Source organism: Aegilops tauschii, chromosome 4 (assembly GCF_002575655.3).
Source record: "Aegilops tauschii subsp. strangulata cultivar AL8/78 chromosome 4, Aet v6.0, whole genome shotgun sequence".
NCBI lineage: Eukaryota > Viridiplantae > Streptophyta > Magnoliopsida > Poales > Poaceae > Aegilops > Aegilops tauschii.
The window spans coordinates 426,697,225-426,719,694 of NC_053038.3; the positions used below are offsets into that span (position 1 = coordinate 426,697,225).

General features: G+C 51.5%; 1 protein-coding gene and 1 long non-coding RNA gene across 4 annotated transcripts; one reads left to right on the top strand and one right to left on the bottom strand.

The window, feature by feature from the left end:
• The first annotated feature begins 848 nt into the window (after nucleotides 1-848).
• On the top strand, nucleotides 849-17,075 carry LOC123493785 (uncharacterized). 2 transcript variants are annotated; one of them, XR_012182347.1, is made up of 2 exons: nucleotides 849-1,129; nucleotides 16,824-17,075. XR_012182347.1 is itself a non-coding variant. In XM_073496863.1 (2 exons), the coding sequence occupies exon 2, from the start codon at nucleotides 7,390-7,392 to the stop codon at nucleotides 8,392-8,394; it is 1,005 nt and encodes a 334-aa protein (XP_073352964.1). In that variant the 5' UTR covers nucleotides 849-1,129; nucleotides 1,193-7,389; the 3' UTR covers nucleotides 8,395-11,492. The 2 variants fall into 2 exon arrangements, 1 of the variants encoding a protein (XP_073352964.1); XM_073496863.1 differs by lacking the exon at nucleotides 16,824-17,075 and adding an exon at nucleotides 1,193-11,492.
• On the bottom strand, nucleotides 14,768-21,138 carry LOC109771391 (uncharacterized). 2 transcript variants are annotated; one of them, XR_012182348.1, is made up of 3 exons: nucleotides 18,178-21,133; nucleotides 16,285-17,088; nucleotides 14,768-16,210 (listed from the first exon to the last, which is right to left on the bottom strand). It is a non-coding gene; the product is annotated as an uncharacterized lncRNA (long non-coding RNA). The 2 variants fall into 2 exon arrangements; XR_006662950.2 differs by having other exon boundaries at nucleotides 14,769-15,844; nucleotides 15,933-17,088; nucleotides 18,178-21,138.
• Nucleotides 21,139-22,470: the final 1,332 nt, after the last annotated feature.

Below are 22,470 nucleotides of genomic sequence, written 5' to 3' on the forward strand. Positions count from 1 at the left end.
TTAAGGTTTTTAAGCCTGAATTCAGTTGGCCCTTTCTTGTTCTTGCTTAGCCTCGAACACTTACTAAAATTATGTTCACTATGTGGTGCCCTGTCTTATTCAGATTCAGTCCAGCTCTTCTGAATGTGAGCTAATGTTTATTACAGGTCCACTCACTTGCATTACACCGCAGTACTTTTGAAACGGAATTGCACTGCAGTATCACTGTTGAACTTCTGAGTTTGTTCTCTTTTATGTCAGCGTTTGTTCCCTGTTCCTTGTTTTTGTGCAGGACAATATACTCTTATAGTCTTATGCTATCTCGTATCCTGCAAATACCTTTCAAAGTAGAAATCATTACTTCAAACTGGAGCAAGGTTGTTGCTACGGACTAGCTGGTTCATGTGGTTCTCAGCCCAGCCTTGCTCTCACTTTTGGACCATAAACACCTCCGCCTCCTGGCCTCAACCGTGGTGGCAGCCCCTGCTTGCCTTTCTAGAGACGGGCCCTGCCATTTTTTTTTGGTACTAGAGGTAATACTGACCTCCTCCTCCTCCATCAAAGATGTACATTTGTCTTATCTCTGGTTCAGAATATTGACAAGGCGTAATGATCCCAATAAGAACTGTTGCTCTTCCGTAACACAAGAGGAGGACGAACAACGATCTGCGTGCACGCTAATGCTTAGACCTGTTCTTTTTTTTTCTGCGTGACTTCAATCTTTTCCTCGCTCCCTGATGTTATGAACTGGACTAACATTCATAATCCGTGGTCTGTTCCTGCAGAGTCTCCAGTAGCTGGTCAGCTTTGCTTCACACCCCCCCCCCCCCCCCCCCCCCCCGCCGATCCACGTGGGTTTCACCCCTGCGGGGGTTGGATCCCGGTCAGTCATATAGGTGTGTTCGGTTAAACCCGGCGGAGGTCGAACCCCGGCCTATTCCCTCCGAAACCACTGGGTTTTCACCGGGAAAAAACCCTCTCCTCCCATCCCGTGGAAACCAAACCCTGCCCGACGAACGACAGACAAAAAACGGAGTCCTTCAATCGACCCCTGTCTCTCCCGCGATTCGATGGCAGCAGTGGTGGCGCGGCGGTAACCTCGAGGCGGCGGCGGCGGCCCTCACCTCTCCGTATGGCGACCATCTCGCCGGTAAGATCCAACGCCCCTACCATCCCCTCATCTTCCTTCCCCTCTCACACTATGAATTTGTAGGATTAGGGATTTTGGGGATTAACCGAATGAATCTAAAGTGACGGGGATTAGAAGGAAAGGAAATAATGAGGATTGGGTGACGGGGTGGCTGTCACCAAACCCCTGCGTGGATTGAATCCACTAGGGGATTGAATCTCCATCAACCGAACAAGGCCTCAGCTGATTCCGGGTAACACAACACATCAGTCATTTAGCATATCTTTTGCATGCACCGTTCGTTCGCACGGTGGTGTAGACATACAAAGAGTGAGATTAAAAAGTGGACATCATCCGATTTTAATGGATAAAGATCCAGTACGAAATTTCCAGCCACGACGGGAAATCGAACAGGAAGGAGAGAGGTTCTGACAGAAAAAAGGGAGGAATGCGACGTGGGGTGTTTTTGTAGGACCGAGCAAGATAAATGATGGATAATCCGGAAAACTATATTTCTCCCTCACATATTTGCTCAATTTGGTGGAGCCCGGACTGTCCATACAATTGGATTTCGGAGAGGGTGTTGGGCGCTCGTTTGAAATCCGAAGACACCCAGACATGTGGGGGAGAAATAAACTTCGACCTTAAAGACGATCTTTATCATTTGTTTGATTTATTTATTTGCGTTACAACCTGTAGCAACGCACGGGCGTTCTACTAGTTTATATAATTAGACACAAAGTACTATGATCTAAGAAGCACACCAAAAAGTATTCATGTTAAACAGCAAGCAAGCATGACATATGTATATCAGCTAGAATCTACTGCTGCAAAGAGCCTAGCAAATTAACAAAAAATTATACCAATTCTCGGCATGATGCAGACCAAACCTACATATGAAGTTCTAAACCATACAGTGCAACATCCAGTGAAACTGAAAGGGAGAAACTCAAGCATCTAGAGATCATGTACACGAAGTATTGCTCTGTAGCGAAGCAAGCTGTTTCCCATAAATTTGGTAGGCTTAGTACAATGAAAGAATTGGTCCTGATCGGTCAAGCTCCACAAATTTGGTATTTTTTAAGTGACAATATCCCCACTTATTTTCCAAAGTGATTATCAGTTACAAAAAAGGGATCCCGATCTCAGTTGTCGGAGTACGCACTAAATAGGTAAGCTATAACAATGTTAATCTATAAATGAATTCAGTTGCATTAATTTATTACCCAGCTGTAAGAAGCATATCCAAGTTAGACATAATTTCAATAATTATTAGAAAAAAATTGATCCCAAGTGCATTACCGAACTGCAGGATCAAAGACATCAGTTAAGGATAATTATTTACAGTTTGCAGCACAGGAAATCATAGGCTGGCATAGGCTAAATAAAACAACACAATTCAGATTGAATGAACACCTGAATCAGTTAAAAGATGGTGTCAAACAATATTTGTATACTGAGTTACTGACATACATATATCCCAAATAAAGACATACATATTCAGATCGATATATGTCAAAACTGTACATCGGCCAGGTCTTGGACCTTGTACAAACAACATAAACAACATGTAGTCCGATACTGAATTTATTATATGTAGAGATGGAGACACCTTACCATGCAAACGTAGCAGCAGGAGCAATTTCAGCGAGCAGCAAGGGAAGGGAAGGAGATGACGTTTGGGAGGGCTTCACAGGGAGGAAACAACGACAACAGATGAACAAAGCATCAGCTAGTGGAAACAACGACAGCAGATGAAAAGAGCATCATTTAGTTTCCGTACATACCCATAACCTTTTTAGCATGCAGACAACAATGATACAGTTACCTAGTAAAACTCAACCAGATCGCCTTGTGTGCACGCTGAATTTCTAACTATACGGCTAGCTTAGGTGAGTCAAAACAACGCAACTAATCTATATTCAATAATAAAAACAAAAAATACCAGGTGAAGGTATCCTAATTAAAGAAACCAAAGTAAGTCCCCACAAAAGAAATAAGACAGAATCATCTCCAGGAAGGAGAGATTAGACCTATACCAAAGCATTCATTAACTAAACCAAAAGAAAATGTACCTGCATGAGCTTGCTTCGAATTGCGTACCTTTCCTGCCAAAAATTCCCTTTCTCTTAAGAGCACATTGATGTCTTGCACTTAAGGGTAACATGATTGAGAACAACAACACTGAAACTATCTTCTGATTTTCTAATAGAGAAGTACACAATTACTATGGCAAGGACATATACTTATTTATAGGAAAGGCCGCAAAGGACATACATAGAGGTTTGGTCACAGAAGCATCACCCATGAGCAGTCTTTATGCTCAGACATTTAGAAGAACACTTGTTGCACACACTGCAGTCTCACAATAGGAGAGAAAAAAATGCTACATATCGGAGTGGAGTTAGGGAGAGATGTTACTGCTATATACCTGTAGATGGTATGCGCATCCTCTCAAGCTGAGATGGCTCTCGCATCCTCTAAAGCAATGCTGACTATGTGCGCTCACGTACTCGCTGGCTATGGCAGCTCCCATGTCCTCCGAAGCGGCAACAATCCCCGTGAGCTCGTGTCCTCGCTAGTTGCGGCCATGCCACTGCGAATCCTGGCATGCAGCAGCATCGCGTAAGAAGGACGGCACTGAAAACATTGGTGCAGAAAGCAAATTCAAGAAAAATATGAAGGCCAATGTAGTGGAAAAAAATATACGCTAGTTCTCAAGAAATTAAGAATAGCAATTTTTTTACACAATTCTTTCTATGAATCATTTATCATCAAACATGTGCATATACTTCTCTAGCTACACACTATTTATTAAAAATAGTGCTCATATAGCAGGTGAATTCACCAATCAAATAGCCACCCATAAACTGATATCTCCACAAATCTAATTCCATCTAGCTAACAAACACCAACTGAAGTCCTTCAATTCTAGATATTTCTAATCCTGTTTACACATCCTAATCCTGTTTTGCTAGGTGCAGTTAGCATATCTATTCTGCAAAGCTAATTCTTAACTGAAGAAAAATCATAACCTAGGTGCAGCTAGCATATCTATATTCTTCAAAGCTAATTGTTAACTAAAGAAAAAACATAATCGAGCAAGGGGACAGAAATAATAACTACAGCAGGGGAGTCGAAAACATTTTAACATCATAAAAGCATGAAAAAATATGGTCTTTGAGATCGTCATCTTAGACACACAAATACTGAGATACATAAGCATGATTTATACACAATAGTATCGATGCATGCATGAGCAAAGTAGCCTATGTATGCAGTTCAAATTAAGTGAAGCAAGTTCGTACAATAATTAGAAGGTTTAGTACAGTTCTCTGTTTCAAACTGTTTTTCTTGTGATGCGGCAAAGAAATTCTCCTACAGTTGCAAAAACCATTATTCATAGTTTAAGAGTAATAATGTTCAGGCACGCACAAATTTAGGAAAAATACCACATGAATCTGAATTGAACCGTGCATGATTCACAATCGCATCTAAGTACAAAACCAACAGTGGTCCTCCATCTAAGCAATCCATGAGTACACGTTGATCTCAAGATTACTAACTAAAACCAAGTCTCGCAACAGTAAGGGAAGAAGACCATGACACCAGTATCAAGTGCTGAAGTATCGTATTAGGTGTTTTACAATTATGGAGAGTCGAAGAGCAGTGAAGCGGAAGCAAAGAGGCAACCAAAGCTTGCTATTCAGCTCACCTCCAGCAACAGCGGCAGCAAGATGGCGTCAGTGACGGTCAGGTCAAGGCCTGACGAACTTCAGGCTGCACGGCGCCGTGGCGTAGCTTCGAGGGGATACATACCTCTCGCGTAGCTGCCATAGGAGACACTGCACGGATCGACGGGCGTTCTTGTTCCTCCGGCGAACTCGGCACTTCTTTCTCCGGAGAACTTGGCGACGACATTGAATGTTTGGTCAAAAATTGCAATTTCAACGGGATGATGCAGATTATGGTCGAAGGGCAAAACCTTATGGAGATTCCGGCCAAGGACCCTTGCTTCTTATAGCAGCCAATCAAATCCGGGGCGGGCACTACATCAATTTGTGTTGGAGAAGGACACGGCTGACCTCCAATTTTCCATCCAAATCACGACATGAGCAGTGGAGGTTGAGAAGGATACCATGGAGGAGGCCAGAGAGTACTGGCGGCAGCACAGCCGACGGTGGCGGCCGGCGTACCATCCTCCATGAACGCCCACGAGCACAGCAAAGCCCACGACGTCCGCCTTCTCCTCTGCCTCGGCTGTAGCGGCGCAGCAAGCCCACGGCGTCCGCCTTCTCCTTCGCCTCCTTTGTAGCCGCGCCTATGGCGTCCGCCTTCTCCTCCGCCGCGGCTGTAGCTGTCGGCGTTCCGGGAACGGGGTCCTCAGACTTGCCTGCCTGTAGCCCGCAGCGTGGCTCTACCAGTGGCCCAGTACGGCCCGTCTTCGTCAACCAACACTCAAGACCCTCGCGAGGGGTCAAGCCTCGCGGGGCGGACGACACAAGGCCTCCTCAGAAGCGGCCTCACCAGGCAGGCTCGCGAGGGAGACGGAGAGATCAAGGCGAGGGGTACCTCGCGAGGTTCCCGTGACGCAAGCCATGACGATCAAGGCAGACGGGCGCCAGGCGGGCGCCCGCGCGAGCAGTGTCCTCGTTTCCCCTTTGGTGCTAAGGGGCAAGCGCAAACGCGGAGTACCGAGGCATCAAACAAAGGTTTCCATATCGGTGCAATAAGACCAAGACCAGCAGGACGGCAGGATGGAGGTCACCGTGGAGCCCAAGACGGCGTCACCACCAGCGCCTTTGACAGGCGAAGACCACCTTTAGTCAGGATAGCTTGTACTAGCTGTCTCCTTTCAAAATGGCCGTTGTTGAATCCCTTCCCGCTAAATATTTGGGGAGAGGACCAGGGCCTCTATAAATAGGGCTAGCCACCACAGTAGGAGGGCATCTCATCTGATCTCATCTCATCTCATCCAGAGACGGATGAATCCCCCCCCCCCCCCCCGAGCAAACCACCAACCACAAGAACACCTCTCCTCAGGAGGCTGTTCTTCCCTTGTATTGTTCGTCATCAGCCCAAAAGGCAATCCACCACCACCACACAGGAGTAGGGTATTACACCACAACGGTGGTCCAAACCTGTATAAATCATGTCTCTCTTGTGTTGTGAGTTCATCGAGCTAGCTTAGAGATCGCGGTGAGGCTGAGGGCGTGTTTTGGTAGGTGGAAATCTTTGTGCGCATCCCAGTGTTCGAACCTCAAGGGTTTTGCCGGAACCCGATATGCGACATTTGGCGCGCCAGGTAGGGGTGCGCCGGAATCTTCCTTCCGCTGATCCGCGTCCCGTCGTTTCGTCGCATCCATGTCGGACGCTCGCCGAGCCCGCGTTGAGCGCCGGGCCACTCTCGCCGCACGCGACGCCCAGACGGCTCCTGTCGGCGGACCTCCCCGTCGTTCTCCGTCGCCTGCCGCCAACGCCGCCACTGGCCCGGCCGGGAACGAGCAGCAAGCATCCTCGCTGCACCCCTTGGTGCGGCGGGACGGCCGTATCGCCACTCTGTCGCTGACCCCAGCTGGCTCGTCGTCCCATGCTCGTCGCGCGCCCGCGGACGCGCAGGCCGCGCTGCTCATGGCACGCGAGCTCCTGCGTTACCGCCCCGTCGACGACCTCTACGAGGATTGGCTGGACCGCATCGCCGAGCTCGTCAGCGCTGCAGGGGGCTCTCTCGTGTCGTCCCTTTCGTTGCCTCGCCCTCCGCCAGGTACGGGCGACGTGGCTCAAGGAGCGCCTCCACCACCTCTGCCCCAAGACGGCGCCCTGGAGCCAAGGCGCGCGGCCCCTGGGCGTGACCCACCGCGTCCAGCGCCCGCGCGACAAGAAGGAGGAAGCTGTCAAGAAGTCCCTCGGCCTCAAGAAGGCGCCCCCGTGCTCCCTGCACCGGCGCGACAAGACCGCGTGCTGCCTATGGCGGCGGTGCACGGGTACCGCCAAGAGCAAGCTTCGCGTCAACAAAGGGCCCCGGTGACCATAGCAGGCTGCCGCGCCTTCACCCCCGAGCTGCGTAGCGTCGCTTGGCCCGGCAAGTTCAAGCCGAACCTGCCTCCACGCTATGACGGCACCCCGACCCCGCGGAGTTCTTGCAGCTCTACGAGCTGAGCATCGAGGCGGCCAACGGCGACGAGAAAGTCATGGCGGATTGGTTTCCCATGACGCTCAAGGACGGTGCCCGCTCGTGGCTCCTGAACATGCCTCCCGGCTCGATCTCCTCCTGAGACGAGATGCGCAGCCGCTTCATCGCCAACTTCCAGGGCACTCACGACCGCCCCCTGGACGCGGGTGACCTGCGCCGCATCAAGCAACAGCTTGGGGAGACCCTGCAGAAATACATCCAGCGCTTCAACAGTGTCCGCCTCAAGATCCCCAAGGTGACGGACGAGGCCATCATCTCAGTGTTCTCTGATGGCGTCCGTGACATCAAGATGAAGGAGGAGCTCGCCATCCACGAGGAGTTGTGCACTTCCCTGGAGCTGTTCAACCTAGCGACCAAGTACGCAAGGGCTGAGGAAGGACGCCTCTCCCTCCTCGAGCTTCCGGCTGCTGACCCGGAAGAAAAGAAGACCAAGTCCAAGGACGTGAAGCGCAAGGGAGCGGCCGTGCTCGCGGCGGAGCCAGACATGAAGCGCAGCAGGGACCAGCCGGAGTCGTCCAAGGGCAGTCGGCCGTTCTGCGCCTACCACAACCTCCACACCCACAACACCAACGAATGCCAGGAGCTCAGGGCCGTTCGAGAGGGACGCTTCGGTCGACGCCCCGAGCGCAACGACCGGGGCTACGGCCGAGGAGGAGGACGTGGCGGAGGACGATGTGACGACCGTGGCCCTCGTCAGGAGTGGCGTGACCGACCTCGTGAGGGCCGCTGGCAGGACCAGCCTCGCGAGGGCGCCTGGAGGGACCAGCCTCGCGAGGGCGCCTGGAGGGATCAGCCTCACGAGGACCGCCCGCAAGGTAACGCAGGTCCTCCTCCGCTGCCGCCGCCGCCAAGAAGGAATGACGACCATCATCGGGACGAGGGGGCTGGGGGCTTCCAGGAGCCGCGTGCTATCGCTTGCATCTTGGGCGGAGCTCAAGCCCCAGCTTCTCAGCGTATCTTCAAGCAGTTTGCTCGCGAGGTGAATGCAGCCTTCCCCAGGCTCGAGTTGAAAGAACAAGCGGTGCCCCCATGTTTGGTTTTGGTAATTGATGACAATCTCTATGGACTAATAGTTGCCTTGAGTTATATTTGAAGGATTTGTCCATAGGCATTTCTTGAAGTTCATGTGTTGGTTTAAAGGAGTTTATGTGGTGACCAAGGTGTTATTAAGGAATTATCCAAAGATTGGTCATGTGAGAGTTGAGCTTATTGCAAGCATGTCTTGGAGAAGAAGATTGTGTGATCATTCATGTATATCTTCAAGACATCATCCAAATGAAGAGGGTTGAAAAGATTCATGGTTGATCAAGACTAAGTCGAGAGTGAATCAACTTGATCAACTCACAAAGCGTAGAAGATGTACCGAGAGGGATCAAGCGATCCCACGGTGTGGTAAGCATTGTAAATTACGCTTTGTGTACTAACCCATGATCTTCGTGAGAGTTCTTTGTGGGGTTAGGTTGCGGTGTACAAGTTCAAGTGAAGCATCATGAAGAGATCAAATGCTTGATGCTTGCCGTCCATTGTGGTGACAATGGACTTGTGAAGATGTTGCGGTGTGCAAGTTCAAGTGAAGCATCATGAAGAGATCAAATGCTTGAAGCTTGCCGTCCATTGTGGTGACAATGGACTTGTGAAGATGTGCGGAAGAGTGGCTCACCCATAGTGGAGTATGGGGGAGCAATCAACTAGTCTTCATCGAGCCAACGCAACCAAGAAAGGTGGTCCAACTTGAGGGAGTCAAGATCGTCATCATCTAGCTCAAGTGGACCATGTGCAAGGCAAAGGTTTGCCCTTGATAGGTTTTCTATTTTACCGGTCTCATGATGGTAGTTGGGAGACCGGGTTATAGGATCGATTGCCGTACTATCAAGGGGGGGCTCTCGATGAGTAGCTTGATCGTATCATTTGTAGAGAGCTCAAACCATTGCATCCTTGCATCATCTTTCTTGGTTCTTGTTTGGTTCTTCTCTTTGTGAGTTTTGGAGCTTATGGTCATCTTGATGACAAGCTCGAGTTCATCGAAAACGGAGTTCACTCACATCTTCTATGATGTTTTCGATGTTGGAGGTTATGCCGGTTCTTCTCGGTTAGAGGTTTCACATCTGCTGTTTTGATGCTACTCGTCTTCCTCTATCCAACAAGCTTGAGTTTGCTCAATTCGGAGCTCATATGCAGAAGTTATGGCTGTTTTGGTCCCAGCGGTAGTACCGCGGGCTGGAGCGGTAGTACCGCTTGGGTGCTACAAGCGGTAGTACCGCTCAAGAGCGGTAGTACCGCTCCAGAGCGGTAGTACCGCTGGTAGCCCCCAGCCGTAGTACCGCTGCGGTCTCGTGCTAGTACCGCCTCGATTCGATGGTTTTTTTTCGTGTCGGGTTTTACGGTACTAGCCGCGGCAGTGGGGCCGTAGTACCGCTCGTATGCTGTAGTACCGCCCTGACCACCGCGGTAGTACCGCTTTGGGCCCAGCGGCAGTACCGCGAGGGGGAGCGGTAGTACCGCTTATAGGGGCAAGCGGTAGTACCGCTCTCTGCAGGGCTGAAGTGGGGGTAGTACTATATAAGGAGGTCTTCTTCCCCAATGAACCTTATCTTTTGAGCTTGTGTTCTTCCCCCATTGTTGACCTTCTTCGAGCTTGCTAACTCTCAATCCCTCCATGGATTCTTACTAGTTTTTGAGGGAAAAGAGAGAGGAGGTCTAAATCCACATTTTCACCAATCACTTTCTCCTCTTTGTGAGGGGAACCCCTTGGATCTAGATCTTGGAGTTCTTGGTGTTCTCCTCTTGTTCTTCCTCTCTTTTTCCTCCCTAGCATTAGTTGCTTCGGTGGGATTTGAGAGAGAAGGACTTGGGCACTCCGTGTGCCCTTGCCATTGCATTTGGTGCATCGGTTTGAGTTCTCCACGGTGATACGTGGAAGTTACAAGTTGAGAAGCTTATTACTCTTGGGTGCTTGGTGCCCTTGAGCTTGTTCCTCTTGGGTGCTTGGGCGCCCTAGACGGTTGGTGGTGTTCGGAGCTCAATCATTGTGGTGTAAAGCTCCGGGCAAGCGTCGGGGTCTCCAATTAGGTTGTGGAGATCGCCCCGAGCAATTTGACAGGTACCGGTGACCGCCCCCAAGGGTTGCCAAAGTGTACGGGTTCGGTGACCGCCCCAAGGGTTGCCATTTGTACGGGTTCGGTGACCGCCCTCAAGGGTCCCTTAGTGGAATCACGGCATCTTGCATTGTGCGAGGGCGTGAGGAGATTACGGTGGCCCTAGTGGCTTCTTGGAAGCATTGTGCCCCCACACCGCTCCAAACGGAGATTAGCATCCGCAAGGGTGTGAACTTGGGATACATCGTCGTCTCCGCGTGCCTCGGTTATCTCTTACCCGAACCCTTTACTTATGCATTTTACTTTGTGATAGCCATATTGTTTCTTGTCATATATCTTGCTATCACTTAGTTGTTTATCTTGCTTAGCATAAGTTGTTGGTGCACATAGGTGAGCCTAGTTGTTGTAGGTTTTGTGCTTGTCAAATTAACCGCTAGGTTTATTCCGCATTTGTTCAAGCCTAAACCGTAATTATTTTAAAGCACCTATTCACCCCCCCTCTAGGCGACATCCACGATCTTTCAGAGGCTACACGCCCGCTCAGGTGGTCCAAGTGCGCCATCACCTTCAGCTCGGCAGATCAACTCAAGTGTGCGGCTACTGCTGGCGCTCTCCCGATGCTCTGCTCACCAGTCATTAGCAACGTGCAAGTCACCAGGACCCTCATCGATGGCGGCGCAGGGCTTAACGTCCTGTCCGTAGAGATGTTCGACAACCTTCAAGTGCCATATGATCAACTTCAGCCTACCAAGCCTTTCTCAGGAGTTACTGACGGTTCCACCACCCCGATAGGGCAGGTCTGCCTCCCTGTCATCTTCGGAAAGCGTGACAACTACCGCACCGAGATCATCGACTTCGACGTCGCCCACATCCACCTGCCGTACAATGCCATCCTCGGGTATCCAGCCCTGGCCAAGTTCATGGCAGTGACCCACCACGGCTACAACGTCCTCAAGATGCCAGGAAGCGGCGGAATCATCACGGTCCCCTGCGAAGAGAGAGATGCGGTGTGCTCCCTCGAGCGTGCCTTCCAAGCTGCAGCAATCGAGGACCCGGACAGCAAGGGTGAGAACCCTCCTGAGGCCGTCCCCAAAAAGAAGAAGCAACCGCTCCGCACAAGGCCTCAGGAGGTTGGCATCCCGGGTGGTGCCGCGTCAGGATCAGCGCCCGTGCCTGGCGCGCCTTCTTCCATCGCATAGGAACGCGCGCCCGGCGCCCTCCTCGGGCAGGGCTCGGGGGCTCTCTTCTGGAGGGCCTCAGACCTCGCCAACATCACGAGGGAGGCGCTCGGGCACCACTTGGAGGGGTGCTTCGCGACACGTTTCCCTCAGGAAGGCACGGGGCAGGGAAAGCCCAACGTTTAGGAGTTCATCACCAAGACCACTCAGGAGCTTCAGGAAGCGAGGGCCATGCGCGGTGACCGCCGCTTGCCTGGCGTGGCTCCCCATCCAGGCGAGGATGCTGGGCTGCGCGTCTGCGTCGACATCCCAGGGCTCAACCGAGCCGCATCTCAGGAGCGCTTCTGGCCTTCGCGCGTGGAACGCTGCGAGGGTCCGCCGCACAGCTACGTTCGCATGCCTTTCGGCCTGCCGAACGCAGCTGTCACCTACCAGCGTCACCTGCGGAGCATTCTGGCGCCTCAGGAGGCCAGGCATCACGCGGTCCTAGCGGAGATGAAGACGGTCCTCAAGGAACCACCAGGATCCCCAGAGCCTCCCGAGGCCAGGGCCCCGGTGGCTCGTGAGGGTCGGTCCTTCACCGCGCATCTTCAGCTACCTCAACACCCCTTCTACAACGGAACCAGGTGACATCTTCCAAGTTCATTTCAAGCTGGGAGCGCCCTCAGGGATGCATCATCCCCAGGCCGCGTGGGTCCGTCCCTGCGGCATGTATCTTTTTCTTATGTCTTTAGCTTACCTTGCTGGGGGCGCCCCCCGGGCTGCATCATCCCCAAGCCGCTTGGGTCTGACCCAGTGGCATGTATCCATTCTGCATTTACCTAAGCTGATTCGCCTTTCATGCCTAATCTACCTATGGTTATCGCTTGCTCGTTTGCCATCTACCATGGGAGCCGCTCGCACTGGCACGGTGCTTGCGCATGGGTCCGTCCCTGCAACGCCGACAAATCTGAGCGGTCGAGCTCTGGCCCACGGCAGCCCCGCGCGCTTCACCTCACCAGGCCCTCAGTGCCCTCACCCCTCTCTCGGAGCAACCGATGGCCGGCTGACAATCATAATGGCAACCCGTGCTTTTCTCGTGCAGATTTACAGGAACCTCCTAAGGACTTCGGCGGGCGGCACCATGAGCTCCCTCTCTTTTTCATACGATCCGCTTGCACGTTAAAAGGGGGGCTCCTGAGCATCGTGACTCAGGAGCTCTTACTGGCTCTCCAGCCCTCACCCCCTGGCCTTGACCACGGCATCGCGACCTGGCATACCAGCGGCGGCTGAGCTCGCTCGAGGGCCGGGACCTTAGGACGTAGAGCACGAAGGAGAATGCGGGGAAGAAGGGGGAGGCTCGCGAGGGCCTAATCTAGCTGCATCACGGCTGCCGACGCACAAGTCTGGCGCAACGCAAGGGAATGACTCCAGATTGCCGAGATAAGTTTCACGCCTGGAACAGCTAATCGTTGCAACGCGGAATCTCTCACTTGATGCGGCCCTGTGACGGCAACGTTGCCTTCCTTTCTCACCTCTCGGCGGCTGCTTGCGCGCTAAAGGGGACCTCCTGAGCATCGCGCCTCAGGGGCTCTTACTGGACCTCGGGCCGCTCACCTCCTGGCCTTGACCATGGCATCGTGACCTGGCATACCAGCGACGGCTGCAGCCTGCCTGGCGACCGGGACCTGTCAGCGTAGAGCACCAAGTCATCGCGAGGTTAGAAAGGGGGAACCAAGCCGGGACAGGACAAGCACTCGCACGATTTCATGATAAGGATAACATCAATAAAAGACATCGCACACCCTTTACACGCCCCCGCGGGGTGTTTCTTGATTCCTCGCAGGGAACAAAAGGAAAAGAACTTCGAGGAGCCCTAGCTACACGCGCCTTCGTGGCTGATGCCATCATCAACAGTGGGCCATGGGAGGTCGGCGCCAACCCCATCCAGATCAGCGGTGGCGACGGCCCGATGCTGCCGCCTTGCCCCTAGCGCGGCGAGAGCTCGGGGGCGCGTAGCTGTCGTCGCTCGTCTCCGGAGTCTCGAAGAGTTCAGGAGAACCGCTGGACTCCCAAGCGTCGCTGCTGCTACCGGAGGAGCCGTTGGGCGAGCGGACGGCAGGCCCGGCCCTGCCGCGTCGATCTCTTGACTGCCCCCTCCGGGGCAGCCTTCCCCTTCTCTACGGCGGAGAACCTACGGATCGGCACCATTGATGCCAAGGCTGGAGGTGGAGCAGGGAAGAAGAAGCAAGCGGAGCAAGGAGAGATGGGCGACGGGGGCTCTCGCCCCCTCATTTATAGCCCAAGGGAGGCCAACCGTCGGCCTCCACGATCGCAGGTAATGATAACCCCCTTTTTGCATGCAGCAGGGACTCGTCAAGTCGGGCAGTTGTCGAGACAGCGTGGGAAAGCGGAGACGCCCATGTCCAATCAGTCGCCACGTGTCGACCAAGGCCGCAGGCTGTTGGGGCCCGCGGCACTCCGCACTTGCCCTTTGGCTTTGCCGCTAAGCCAAGTCCGAGCGCGCCTTGGGCCCGGGGGCTACTATCGGCGTTCTGGGAACGGGGGTCCCCAGACTTGCCTGCCTGCGGCCCGTGGCGTGGCTCCACCAGTGGCCCAGTACGACCCGTCTTCGTCAACCAACACTCAAGACCCTCGCGAGGGGCCAAGCCTCGCGGGGCGGACGACACAAGGCCTCCTCAGGAGCGGCCTCACCAGGCAGGCTCGCGAGGGAGGCGGAGAGATCAAGGCGAGGGGTACCTCGCGAGGTTCCCGTGACGCAAGCCATGACGATCAAGGCAGGCGGGCGCCAGGCAGGCGCCAGCGCGCGCAGTGTCCTCGTTTCCCCTTTGGTTCTAAGGGGGCAAGCGCAGGCGCGGAGTACCGAGACATCAGGCAAAGGTTTCCATATCGGTGCAACAAGACCAAGACCAGCAGAACGGCAGGACGGAGGTCACCGTGGAGCCCAAGACGGCGTCACCACCAGCGCCTTTGACAGGCGAAGACCACCTTTAGTCAGGATAGCTTGTACTAGCTGTCCCTTTCAAAATGGCCGTTGTTGGATCCCTTCCCGCTCAATATTTGGGGAAAGGACCAGGGCCTCTATAAATAGGGCTAGCCACCACAGTAGGAGGGCATCTCATCTCATCTCATCTCATCCAGAGACGGATGAATCCCCCCCCTCCCCCCCCCCCCCCCCCCCGAGCAAACCACCAACCACAAGAACACCTCTCCTCAGGAGGCTGTTCTTCCCTTGTACTGTTCATCATCAGCCCAAGAGGCAATCCACCACCACCATACAGGAGTAGGGTATTACACCAAAACGGTGGTCTGAACCTGTATAAATCTTATGTCTCTTATGTTGTGAGTTCATCGAGCTAGCTTAGAGATCGCGGACGAGGCTGAGGGCATGTTTTGGTAGGGGGAAATCTTCGTGCGCACCCCAGTGTTCGAACCTCAAGGGTTTTGCCGGAACCCGATATCCGACAGTAGCCGTCCGACGAAGGCGCCGCACCTCACCTGCTCGTGCTCAGCCATCGCTGCCGTCGCTGGAAAGGGAGGAGTTTTGGATAAGATGAATCAGGGACCGCGAACTGAATATCGAACAAACATAGGTTTTTTTTGTAAAACCGAAGCGTTTTCCCAGATTCACTAAAGAAGGGACTGCGGGTTCTATTTCCGAAAAGCAAAGGGACTTTTTTGTAAAACCGTCGCGTGATCGGGCACAACAGTAGATACAAATCGTAAAAGCGTATTATGACATGAGAAGAAAGCGTATTGTGACGGTGAACCCAAGGAGTCAATCCGTACTTTATTATTAGGGAAAGACTAGCAAAAGGCCCGTGCGTTGCAACGGGAGAAACAAATCTTACACGTCCTAGTTTGTGTTTCCACTTCAATGTCACATATTATGACTGAAATTTCTTTGCAGATCAAAAAGAGCAATTCGCTTTAGTACTAACTTCCAATTTGCACAGTTCTTCAACATGTAATGTAGTGTAATCATGTGTCTTGAAGGAATAGCTTCAAAATCAGAAATAGCAAGCAGGACTAGAAATCATCTGATCGCCAGCTGCTCAGCTCAGCTCATCGTGACTTCATTTGTACACTTTGTTCGCTCACTCAATATAAGAGATGAGAGAGATACAGTAGTATTCATAAGATAATGGATTCACCAACTGATGGTTACTCATCACAGTACATTATGGCTTTCCATCTTTAACTGGAGCTCCAGAGTGTACGCAAGCAAGCAAGCATTGGTTTGTAACCCACAGAAGACCATTTTTTTAACCTACAAAAGAGAGAAATTTAGTCCATATGGGCATAATCCTTTTGCACATATTGTCAGAATGTCGTTCAAAGAAATAGCTAGCACGGACCTGAAAGAGATACAGACAAACATTTTTCTGAATATTAGTACAGTACAAAGTCCTGGGTAGGAAAATTCATTGACGCGCTCGTCCTCACCTGGTCACGGTATCATTCACCGTTTGTCATCATGCAGATCGGACACAGCAAAAGATTGTGGGACATAATATCCGATTTTAATAATGTAACAGGTTGGCCAACGATACCGTGATGTCGTTATGACGGCCACACCCGTCAAGTTATCCTGCGGGATGCCACCGCCGATCTGCTGGCCCTGATCCGATCGAACCTGAACAGCCACCAGAAAAAGGAGTCAGCGAGTTATGTACGCCTCCTTCATACAGTCTACGATCTTCATCACACCTCTCTGCATGGTACCACCGCGGCAATCGCCGGAGTTGTCCATGCGACCACCGACAATGTGCACCCCTCCCTGCAAATGGATCGTCGTTATCCATTGCACGCTACAGTAGGTGCAGCAAGTGTACCAAGAATCTACATAATTACTCATTGATCGGTCCAACGCTGCGAGTGTGGGGGTTCAATCGCTCGCTGCGTTTTCCACTACAGGTAGCCCACTCAATACTTCAGCAGGTTCTTCCAACGCCAATCCCCACCCATCCTGTACAGGCACCCCTGGTTTCCCTCCCAAACAGCCTTGAAAATCAAACATAATCTGAATGAGTTCCCGCTTCCCCTCCCAGTACACAAACTCCTGAAGTTTTATTCAGGCAGCTCACTACGGCATTGTGTGCTATTACATGAAAAATTCAGTACATTCCAGTGTACAGGAAAAATTGTTTATTCAGATACAATTTATTTGTACAATCTTCAAACTGCAGTATCAACTAAATCAGCCTCATACATCACTTCAATATAAGCTTGGGTGATATCTTTTTCAGCCCGAGCAAGTCCAATATCTCTGCAGCAAAAAAAGTCAAAGACCTGAGCAGCAAAAAAAAAGTCAAAGACCTGAGCAGCAAAAATTTACGAGTGAAGTTACCACCAGTGGAATTCAGAACCAAAGGAAAATGAGAGGCCCAAGATAGATCAGCCGAGGTTAATGCACTACATCGACCTGACTCAAACTCCATGTTGATTTTTCAGCAGCATATCTTGTTGCGGTTCTCCTCCCAACCAATCAATCCATGCGACGGTCTTGTTAGACTGTAGGAATACAATTACAAACTATAAGAAATGGGATCAACGAACCCTGTACAATTTGCAACAGCTATTAATTTCAGGAAACAAACCAAAAAATGGTTTCTAATTCTAACTGCAATCTACTTTCAGGGATGCACATTAGTGCAGATCATTCAGTACAATATTTTTTGCCTAGTACACTGAAAAATCAAGGGGGCAAGTAAGTGCAGTCCCATAGCAAAATTCCTCTATACAGAAAATAACCTCTCAATACAGAAAACAGTAACGGTCAGAAGTTCAGAACAGAACTCGCAATGGACAACAGCATTCAGAAGGTTGTATCTTTCACTATACTCAGCGAAAATTTCAGAATAAATTATCCTTGGAAATTTCAAACCAAATACTTAAAATACATCCATAGACCCATGGACAGATTCAGCCTTGAAGTTACTTTAAAACGCCGCGCAAAATAGTTACTCATGCCTGAAACTGCAGTCTGACAAAGACAGACAGTAACTTCAGATAGGAATATCTCCTAGAATATCTGACAAAAAATTGCAAATAAATATTCGTTCGAAATGTCTTGAAAAGATATACAACTTTTATTTTAATGGTCCGGTCATATTCAACACCTAAAACCCTCAAAACGTAATCGATCAGTTACTGCACGCACTGCAAACCGAGTTGTGCAAAACAGACTTGCGAAAACAAACAACAATAATGGAAGGATTACTTCACTTCATACCTACAACAGATCACGCCCCTGCCTTCTCTATTTCGCTCTTTCTATCTCTTCCCTGCAGCAAACCTGGTAAACCTTTTTCGCTGAACTACTGTCATAATTCCTTCTAGTGAATCGCATTACAACAATATAAACCAACTGTTTTTCGACACACTTCAAACTTTTTTCTCAACACACATCGAACGGACAAAATTCCTTCTAGTGTACTGATCGTACAAACAACCTGAAGTGCAGAGCACACAGGATAAATGTTCTAAAGTAATCTAAGATATAACAATTAGCAAGAATGAGCTACCTACAAATGACCATGAAACAAAGAAAAAATGGTGCTGCAGTGCACTGAGTCTTTTTAGCAAACACATGGCGTGCACCTCGCGAGCTGGTGGTTGAAGTAGATTGGGGCAGAGCAGCACTGAACTGCACGCAGCCTGGGCAACGACCATCAAACTGCAGCCTAGGAGGAGCAGGTGCTCTGGCCAGGTGAAGAAGAGTGTCGGGGAGGAGAGGAACCGGCTCCCATCGGCTCACCTGTGATTGAGAGGCGAAGCAGACGGTTTGGAACTGTCTTTTGCCGTCGCCGGAGCACTGTACGTCGGCCTAGAGAGGAGGGAGCGTGGGTAGCATCGCTGGAAGAGGAAACGCGGGGGCTGGGCTGATGGTGGAGGACGACGGCGTCGGGTCGTGGCGAGAGAGAGGGGTTGGGGTAAGGTGCGGCACCGGCATCGAGTGTTGCCAGTGGTGGAAAGCCGCAGGGGTGGGGAAGGCGCACGTCGGAGGGGCGTTGGCGCCGCGCGGCGGCGCGCGGCGGCGTGGCAGGGGTGGCGGCGCGGCAGGTGGAGATACACTGGAGGTGGAGATGGAAGGCAAGGTCTCGTAGGAATTTATTTTTTTCCTTTTCTCTCGCCTGTACCGGTTCGATTGACTTATTAGGAGGACGGCGGGTTCAATTACTGTAAAACACAGGGGGGTTTTTAGCAAAAGCGCGACGACGGTGAGCAGGCGGGCAGAAGCGATAATTGCTTTATTAATATTAAATTAATTAATTATTATTATTATTAAGGAAAGACTAGCAAAAATGCATGTGCGATGCAACGGGAGAATAAAACATCATATACCCATAACCAATAAACATGTATCGATCAAATCTCTCTCTCCCGGATCCATGTCTTATATTTTAACACGGTATCCTATAAGACCCATCTTATTCGTGTTGTTGTTTATCCTCCTATCCGTCCTCGTCAATGATGGTTGTAGTGGTCACCGAACATGGTCAATCATCTCAAGGCGGTGAGCACGTCCAACACACGGCACATGTGTCGCTTAACCGCGCTAGCGCAAGAGAATGTTTAGAATCTAAAATAATGTCGTCGAGTTGGATGAACCATGCCAGAGCAAGAAAATGTTTTAAACTTAAAAAAAATAGTAAACATATCAACCTAAAGAGGTCAATCGCCCTAAGGGCAGTGTTGAATTAGAAATAATAATAAAACTCATATTCTTTCGTTTTGTTTCCCCTCCCCTGCGAGAGAGGCGGGACCGAAGGTGACCCGACTACCACCGTCCTCCGCCAGCGACTCGAGGGGTTCCTCCTCTCTCTGGCAGCCGCTCCGACGGCGGCGGGAGAAGGGGGAACCTCACCGTCTTGTCGATGGCGTGTAGTTAGGTTAGGGCTAGGTTTTCTTCTTTCACCAGTTTCTGCATTGACGGTTATGGTGGTGGCGGCGTGGAAAATCTGCTTCGGATTCGATTCCGATGGGTTGCTGTGAGGCGGTCGGCGGCGAATTTGGTAGTAAGCTAACCAATCGAGGCTGGTGCGGCGCCGGTGCCAATCTCGAGGTGGAACTTTTTTTTTGCTTTGGCCCCGCCGTCATGGTGACGTGTGCTCCGGCCTCAACATGGGGGCATGGAGCTTCTCCGGCCTCAACATGGGGGCATGGAGCTCTAGTAGGAGCGTGGTGACTCCGAATTTGCAGGTTCTCCTGGGTGGCGACGCTTCATCATCATCGTTCAACAAACCGACGCAAGTGGCGGCGTAGTTCCGATCTGGCTTATCCCAGGCGTGCTGGTCCTCCAGGACCAAGGATGTGATTTCCTGACATCTTTATTCCGTGCGCACAACTAAGGGTTTCCCCGGCTCTGGTAGGGAGCGGCGGAGATGGCGACAGCGGCGCGCCCTCATCCCTCGTTGGAGGTGTGGCTAGATTGGTTCCCCATGGTGCACTTTGTAATTTCATATTTTTCTTGGGTTGTGTTGTATCACTGCTTATTTTTAATATCAATATTATCTGGGGTCCTTCTCACAAAAAAGTAAAATATCAATATAAAGGGGATTTTAAGTATGGATAGCATCATCATGCACGTACATGTCTCAAAGTATATGGGTGTCCTCCTCTTTTATTTAATTATTATCTAGCCACTTGATCGATTCTCTCTCTCCCCCACTGAAGCCGCGTCCCTTTCCACCGGCTTAATTAAAGCAATTATTAGCTAGCCTCCCCATGGATATTGCTAGCCCGTCCACGGCCGCCTGAGCACCGCCTGGCCTTGGCCGCGACCTTCCGCACCTTGCGCGACGTTTAAGGCCGGAGGCGCCGTGCCTCGTCCTGCCCGGCCACCGGCGATTGGCACGCTCCCGGCCATCGAGAGCATCCCCTGCCTCTCCATGCGAGGCGGCACCGGCCGGGAGTACGGCGTTGCGGCCTTCGCCACAGCGAGCATGGTGGTTGCGCCGAGCCTGCTGCTGCCGGCCAATATGACATCTGAAGTACCTCGTGGCTCGTGCTCGTGGTGGTGCCGGCCGGGTGGCTGATGGTCGTGCGCAAGGAGACCATGCGTCGATCTTTGTTTGGCCGTACATGCATGTGTGCTTTTTGTTCCCTTCGTTTTCCCACATCGCCTCATGAATGCCTGCTTCTCGAGGACGGAATCTACTACTCTAACAACAAGATACTCGGCTCTCTTGCTGTTTTCCCACGTCGCAGGTGCCACGTGATTGCTAGATTTCTAGAGGTATATTAACTGGTGTAGGTGAATGTGAAAGACCGAGGTGGCACTTTTAAATATGTGAAGCCATTGATGTGACTCATGTACAGGCAGATATTTTAGCAAGGAATCAGGATGGACAAAATATTGCGTGTGCTTCTTTCCGCCAAGGCCCAGCCAGAAGCACAAGGCCCAACCGGACGTACAAGCATAGGGAGGAAACGTATTTTCTGGCGGACGGATGCACGTTTTAGTACCACCTCGAATATGTTTTAAATACAAACCGAAAGCGTAAAATCACGGAAAAAAGCGTATTGTGACGGTGAACCCACGGAGTCAATCCGTGCTTTATTATTACTAGCAAAAATGCCGCCATGGCGCCGCTACAGAGAGCTTGAACCTGCTGGCGCCGCTGGCCCTCGCAAGCTCCTCTTCGTCCTCCTACATCTACTTAAGCCGCCATGGACGGCCGCTGCGTCTGCGTTGACGGCGGGCGGCCCCGCCGCTAGCGACGACCGCCTCCTCCACGCCTCCCTATTGCCCCTCCTCTCGCCCGGGCAGCGTGCCCCGCCCACGCCCATCATGTTGCTCGATGCCTCGCCGAACCACCCTGCCCGTGCGCCGCATGCACGCCCCTGTAGCAGGCCGCCTCACACACAATCGCACGCGTCCTCCAGCGGGCATCCCGTCTTGCCTGCAGCCGGCGGACCATTGTGCCTCTGCCGCCCGCTGGCTCTCTGCCCCGCCTCCAACTCCGACGCCTCGGTTTCCCCCTTTCCTCCACTTCCCCGTCTCCTTTCTGTCGACCCCCTCCTCCTTCCCTCGTGCACCGCAGCAGGAGGGGAGCGCCGCGCCCCATCTCAGCCGCCTCCTGCCCGAGCAGAGAGCTCGCACTGCGCCCCACCGAAGCCGGCCTTGACCCGGTGCGCCCAAACCAATCCACGCAGCAGGCAGCCACCGAGGAGCCCGAGCTCCTCCCATGGACCCCAGCTGCAGCTCGCTATGAGCGCCGCCCCTCCCCCTCCTCTGTTTTTCCTCTAACGGAGCTGCTATTTTTTTTGGATCATAATCCAATGAAGCCTGGGAGAAGCCCATCACCATATCGGCCCAGTATGGCTGGCGTACGAAGTAGGAGGGACAATGTAGCACAAAGTAGCGATTCGAGTCGTTTTCTATACCGATGGCAACATTAGTACCACCTCGTTTATATTACAATTTTGTCCATACAAATCGTAAAAGCGTATTATAACATGAGAAGAAAGCGCATTGTGACGGTGAACCCGACAAAGTCAATCCGTGCTTTATTATTAGGGAGAGATTATAGCAAAAAAGCCCGTGCGTTGCAACGGGAGAAAAATAATACGGTACACCCCGATCCTGAAGCATGGCTCAGAACCCACCACAACTTCACTTCCTATATTTGAACATGGCACTCCATTTAGAAATAGTAGCTAGTTCAAAATTATTCAGCTCATATACTATCTGGTTAATTCCTGTAAAAATAGATTAAGAGGTTAAATAATTAGTCATCCCTTTGAATAGTAATGCTCACCTTTTGTGATATTTGGATTGGATGGTGAACTTCAGAAACTCACCTCATCTCCCTTTCTTCCTAACGTATACCCCCTTCGCTAGTCTCATGAAGACGAGATCTCTGAAGAATCAACATAGTACCTGTAGAA

Bases quoted from the DNA above. Each gene is read 5' to 3' on its own strand.
- LOC123493785 (XM_073496863.1), top strand. From the start codon at position 7,390: ATGCGCAGCCGCTTCATCGCCAACTTCCAGGGCACTCACGACCGCCCC.